Genomic DNA, 5,529 nt, shown 5'->3' on the forward strand with positions numbered 1-5,529 from the left:
AAACAAAAAACAGAACAGGCTTTACACCCTCCCCTCCCACATCTCCACACTCCCCTACAATATACAAAGGTAAGACCTCATTTTGAGTTGTTATGCAATCACCTCTATATACACAACACACAAATCAGGACAAAATATTTTAAAAAATGAAATTAAAATGTTATTGTCAATGTTTAATTTTTAGTATATAATTTGGTGGGTTTTTTCCAGTTCCAAGATGGCAACCCCCCTTCCAAAGAGGATATTTCTGGGGGCAAGAGTAGGGACTTCTAGTGGAAAAGGCCAGGGGTTAGGGAGTGGAACTTCCAGTCCCAAGATGGGGACCAGTGGCCGAGGCACCTGTCAAGGGGCAGGGCTACCCTTGCAGACCTTGACAGCTCACCAAAACTCATTAAACAGCACTTGACCCAAAAGAATTGCCTGCCTCAGTCTAGATTGCCCAACCTACATGATTTCTGCCTGCACCCATTGAGACAGGCTGCCCAAGGGTCCCAAGTATCCCACTAATGTAAAGCCATAGAAGTAAAGTAATTGAGGAACTCCGAGACCCAGCAGTATGGCACATCAAGATAGAGTTGTTCCAAGCAAGAGATATCTTCTTGGCAATGATGCTTAATTAGGGGAAGATCTAACTATTGCATCTGATTTTAAATGAGCTGATCTTTAATCTTTGCCCTGAGCCCCCAGAGATTCCTTGTGATTGTGGTCTTCAAATCCAGTCCTTGGCTGCAGGAACAGTCCTGTTAGTCTTTATGGCACTAACCATTTTAAAGGCTTAATACATTGGCTTGTTTCAGCTGGAATACCTGTCACTAATGAAGCAAATTGACTCATGGCAGAGTTTGAGTTCATTTACATTCCCTGCATCTTGCAGTGCTTTGTAGGTTCAGGACACAGTGCTTGAGCAGAGGTAGGTGGGGGAGAATCACACACACACCACCTGTTTGCTCTACCTGCTACTTTAGCTACTGTAATACAGTTCCTAATCTTTTAGTGCTTTAAATGCCACCAGATTTCACATGCATAGGATTTGTTTCTTCTTTGAGCCATTCTAATTCATTCCCTGAAATGGGATCTTAACCCTGAGATGAAAAAATAGGTGTATAAAGAAGACCTCTTTGTTGGCCCACTAAGGAATTGGAGGGCATTTGGAATATGATATCTTGATTTCCCCTAATATTTGGTGTGTTGGATCAAGTGTTGATCTGTCACCATCCTGGCCTGACTGTTCAGAGTTTAATTTGTACCTGCAGCCCACTGACATTCTGACTTTCTCTGTCTGGTCTCTTTTCCTTGTGTTCTGTATGCCACATGGTTGTCATATTCCAGCTGCATTGCATTCCTTGTAGTTGTCTGCTATACACAGTATGTGTACTCTTAAAGAGTGTCCAGGCTGAAAGATCTTCTGCCCAGCAGCCTAGAATGACTCGCAGCTGCTGCCTAGCAGTGCTCTCACATCACTTATGTCAGTAGAAGGATTGTAGTTCTGCCTTCCTCAGTGGACATGCCACAACTGGAGTACAGCAAAGCAAAAACAACTTGAACTGGGCAAGACTGCCCTTGCTGCTACTTTTGACTGGAGAAGGGAGTGGCTGCAGAATGTTAAGGGTGTTGTAGGTTTCAGACAGCTTTCACGTCTCTGCTTTTATCAGTAATAATCAGGTTACCCAGCAGACCTGAGGGAGGAGTGCCCAAGGTAGGACAGCACAGCCAAATGCACCTGGTAAAAGGAGACTAAGCAGCAAGAAAAGGAAAGGTCTGATATTTCATTGAAACTGGGGCTAATTAAAAGAGATCAAGAAAAACAGAAGAAAGAGATGGGTAAAGGAGCAGCAGAGGCAGGAAGACAGAAATAGAATCAAAGGGGGAGGGAAGCATCAAAAGCAGAGAAGCAGCAGTGGAAGCCTTTAAATGAGAAAAGAAAAAGGTATAAGAAAGTAAAGGGGGATAAAAACTGCTATGGAGGGGAACAGGAAGAATGCAGGGAGCAAAATGGAAGAGACCCCAAAATACAGACCTTGGGCATCAAAGCTAGAAATCTTACCTTCTTGTGGCATCCCAAAGTGGTGTTTTGTAGTTAATAGGCAGTTGTTAATGTACATGAAGAAAGGATACTTCTAAGAAGTCAACACAGCATAGTTCTGAAGCAGGATACTGGCCAGCAGGACTGCTGGGGTCTGTTTCCATCTCTGTCACTGACCTCTATTATGTTGAGAAAGCTTTAACCCTGGAACCAAGAAGGTGAAAAACAAGGTTATTACTTCCTTCTGTTACAGGCTTATAGCCAGTCTCCAGTTGTTTGTAAAATACCTTGAGATTATCACCGGAAAATGCAAAGTATTTTTGTTTTTATCATTTAAACTTAGAAAAACACCACCATCTACATTGCTGTAAATGAGCAGCTTGTCCAGGTGCATTGGGATGGGGTTGGTGAATGGACTATCTCTGCACCTGTGAGTTTCTTCCAAAGCAGTTTGTCAGCAGAAGCTGCAAGGGCTGGGCCAGAACCAAAATAGTGTGGTGACCTGCAATATTATCTTGGTAACTTTTGTATCCCTGAGCTTCCTAAAAATGTTCAGCTTATACCAGTTCAGCCATTGTGGTGTTCCTGGAGCCATCTTACAGAAGCTGGTTAGACTTTGCCAGTATAGTTGTGTCAGCTCAGGAGTATGGTGGGATGCAGCTTGTGACTGCCACAGCTATGCTGACACTCATCTGTTGTGTGCCAGCATACTACACACACGCACAATTACACACAGCAGCATGGGTTTGCTGGCACAGCTCGTTTTCTTTTGGAAGGGGTCTGGAATAAGCTGTACTAGCTAATGTGCAGTTTTGCTTCTAGAAGCTGCTCCACTGTAAGAATGCCCTGCCAATCCTAGCATTTTGAGGCAGCTATGTAGCAAAAGCCTTCCAAATGTAGGCCTTGCCTGAGCCCTTGATGTGAGCCTGGTTTTGGGTTATGTCTTTCATGTGGAAAAGCTGAGTGGTGCAAGCTGTCATTTCCCTCTTCAGTCTGATTGCCCTGCCTGTTGTCTCCTGCTTAACATCAAAGACTTGCTAACAGCTTAACTACAAGAAACCTTTCTTTCACGTTAAGCACCCCACCTTCCTTTATCAGGATGTGAAAGGATCACAGTACATGTCCCTTGTACCTCCCACTGGTTCTCCAGCAGAACATAGACCCCATATTCCTATTATCTGCTGGGTTTGGCAGATCCTATCCTCCACTCTCAGATTTTTTCCACCCATCATAAATATGCAAATAAGGCATAAACCCAACTTAAAAATCCTTTGTGGGTGACGGTGGGGGGCAGAGGCTGAGCTGCGTGGGACTTTCCAGAGGCTATCTTAGTAAGCGTGGTAGCTGCTGTTGCTGGGCTTTCCTTGGTACCAATAGGTCTCTTCTTGCTTTCAGGAATACAGAAACTAGTATTAGCAGGCAGAGTGGGAGAGGCTATAGAGGCTACACAACAGCTCTACCCTGGCCTCCTAGAACACAACCCTAACCTGCTCTTCATGTTAAAGTAAGTATTCTTAGCTTTGTATCCTTTGCATAATCTTGGGCAGATGTCTTAGAAAGTGGGAGTCTGAGGAGCCTAACCAGTGCATTATGCCTGGATGTGTCATGAACTAGCCTAGTTTTTAATTCATGCTGCTAGAGGTTGCTGATGAAAGCAGTTGATCTGGGAGTGAAGGGGGAGAGGGCACTGGCCAACCTTCTCACCACTACTCAAAGTCAGTAGCTGCTCCTGGGTGGTATTTGCCATGAGCAGACAGCCAAAGGTGGATGAATGAGGCATTAACCCACCTGGCTGAGACTGACTCCTGTATCAGTAGCCTTTTTCTGCGCTAGAGATCTCTCCTTCAGCAAAACAAAATGCCAGGGATAGCTCTGCAACCCAACATTCCTAACCTTATGTCAACTATTTCTTTGATTTTTCCAGCCTATCTGTTTATTTGGACGTCAAGATGATAAAGTTCACTTTGTTGCAATTTATCACCTTTTGGGATGTTTGAGCATCACTGTGGGAGTTCTCAGAAAGAGGTTTATGTGAACAAAGGGGGATTATGGGTAGGCAGTAAGGCAGGGGTGATCAAAATCCAACTGAATCCAGCCCATGGAGGGACTTTGTCCAGCCCCCGACAGGTCCCTTAGTCCCGCCTGACCCAGGCACTGTCCATTCTGTGGTGCATCCTGCCACTTCCTGGGCATGTAGCAGGGCTTGGGGTGGCTCCACAGCTGGACTGCATTTCTAAGCAGCCCAGGAAGTAGTGGCTCCTTCTGGCTGCTGCTGCCGCTGGGCTCAGCCCCACAGTACTGGCAGGGACCCATGTGCACAGCTCTGACCCCAGCCCAGCCCAGCCCAACCTGCGTCCACTCTGGACTCCGCGCAGCAGAGTGGAACAGCTCTGGGCCAGCTGGAACCTGCACATGCAGCCCTGCCTTGGCCCGCCCCCTGCCTGTTCTGGACTGCCCACTCACACTGAGCAACAGTGGTGGCCAGGCAGAAGCTGCTGCCCAGTGCAGAGGCAGAAGCAGCCCCTCCCCTTCACTGCTGCTGGGTGCTCCTTACTGCAGCTGCCCAGAGCCCATGGCCAGGCTGCCCTGTTGCTCCTCTGTGCTGTCACCACTGCCCTGCTGGGTAGCCCATAGGCAGCAGGAACAGCAGTGGGGAAGAGCTGCAGGGTAGTCCAGATGTAGGTTCTGGGCTGCTGCAGCAAGAAGCACCTTGCAGCAGTGAGGGAGAGGGGCTGCTTTTCCTCCACTGCTGCTGCTGCTGTTCAGCGTGGGCAGGCGAGCCCAGAGCAGGCACAAGTCGGGTCAGGGCTGTGTGCATGGGTTCTGGCTGGTAGGCCTGTGTGAAGCATCAAGCATTCGTTTTGGATTTGGCCATTTGGAGGGACAGTGATTTGATTAAGAGATTCAAATCACTGTCCCAATATGATTTGGCCCAATCAGATCTGAAGATTTGGTGCTGTTTTGGAGATTCAGCCATAGACTAAACAGATGGCAGTCCTTACCGTGCTGGACACAGCTGACTCCAGCTGTCTTTTGGGGTTGGGGGAGGGTAAAGGGAAGGGACGTGGGGGAGGGTGGGCCTGGGAGAAGCTGCCCAGCTGGGGCAGGGGGCATGGGACTTGGGGAGGGGGTGGAGGGGTGCAGGATGCAGGCGTGGCAGTGCTCAGAGCAGAGGCTATGCCCTACTGCCATTTGCCCAGCCCGGGGGGAGGAGGGAGGTGGAATGCGGGAGCGGCTTGTTCTGAGCGGAAGGGGGCAAGTGGCAGCAAGGCATAGCCCTACTCCCTGTGCTGCCATGCCCGTATTCATGGAGTCATAGAATCAATGAGTGGGGAGGGACCTAGACAGATCATCTAGTCCGACCCCCTGCCATGGGCAGGAAGGAGCACTGGGGGTGGCAGGGGTCATAAGACCCCAGCCAGGTGCCTATCCAGTCTCCTCTTGAAGATTTCCAGGGAAGGTGAGAGCACCACCTCTCTGGGAAGCCTATTCCAGGCTCTGGCCAC

The 5,529-nt window shown here is 48.4% G+C and overlaps 1 protein-coding gene across 2 annotated transcripts in view; it reads left to right on the plus strand.

Moving 5' to 3' along the window:
* The window catches only part of RANBP10 (RAN binding protein 10), a 240,360-nt gene that overhangs the window by 218,513 nt on the left and 16,318 nt on the right, over nucleotides 1–5,529 (plus strand). For both annotated transcript variants that reach the window (XM_019505877.1, XM_019505876.1), the window contains exon 8: nucleotides 3,419–3,527. In XM_019505877.1, coding sequence (XP_019361422.1) covers nucleotides 3,419–3,527 — 109 coding nt within the window. The remainder of the gene's footprint in view (nucleotides 1–3,418; nucleotides 3,528–5,529) is intronic.

This window comes from Gavialis gangeticus, unplaced genomic scaffold (genome assembly GCF_001723915.1).
Source record: "Gavialis gangeticus isolate Ggan-Ray unplaced genomic scaffold, GavGan_comp1, whole genome shotgun sequence".
In the NCBI taxonomy this organism is placed as follows: Eukaryota; Metazoa; Chordata; order Crocodylia; family Gavialidae; genus Gavialis; species Gavialis gangeticus.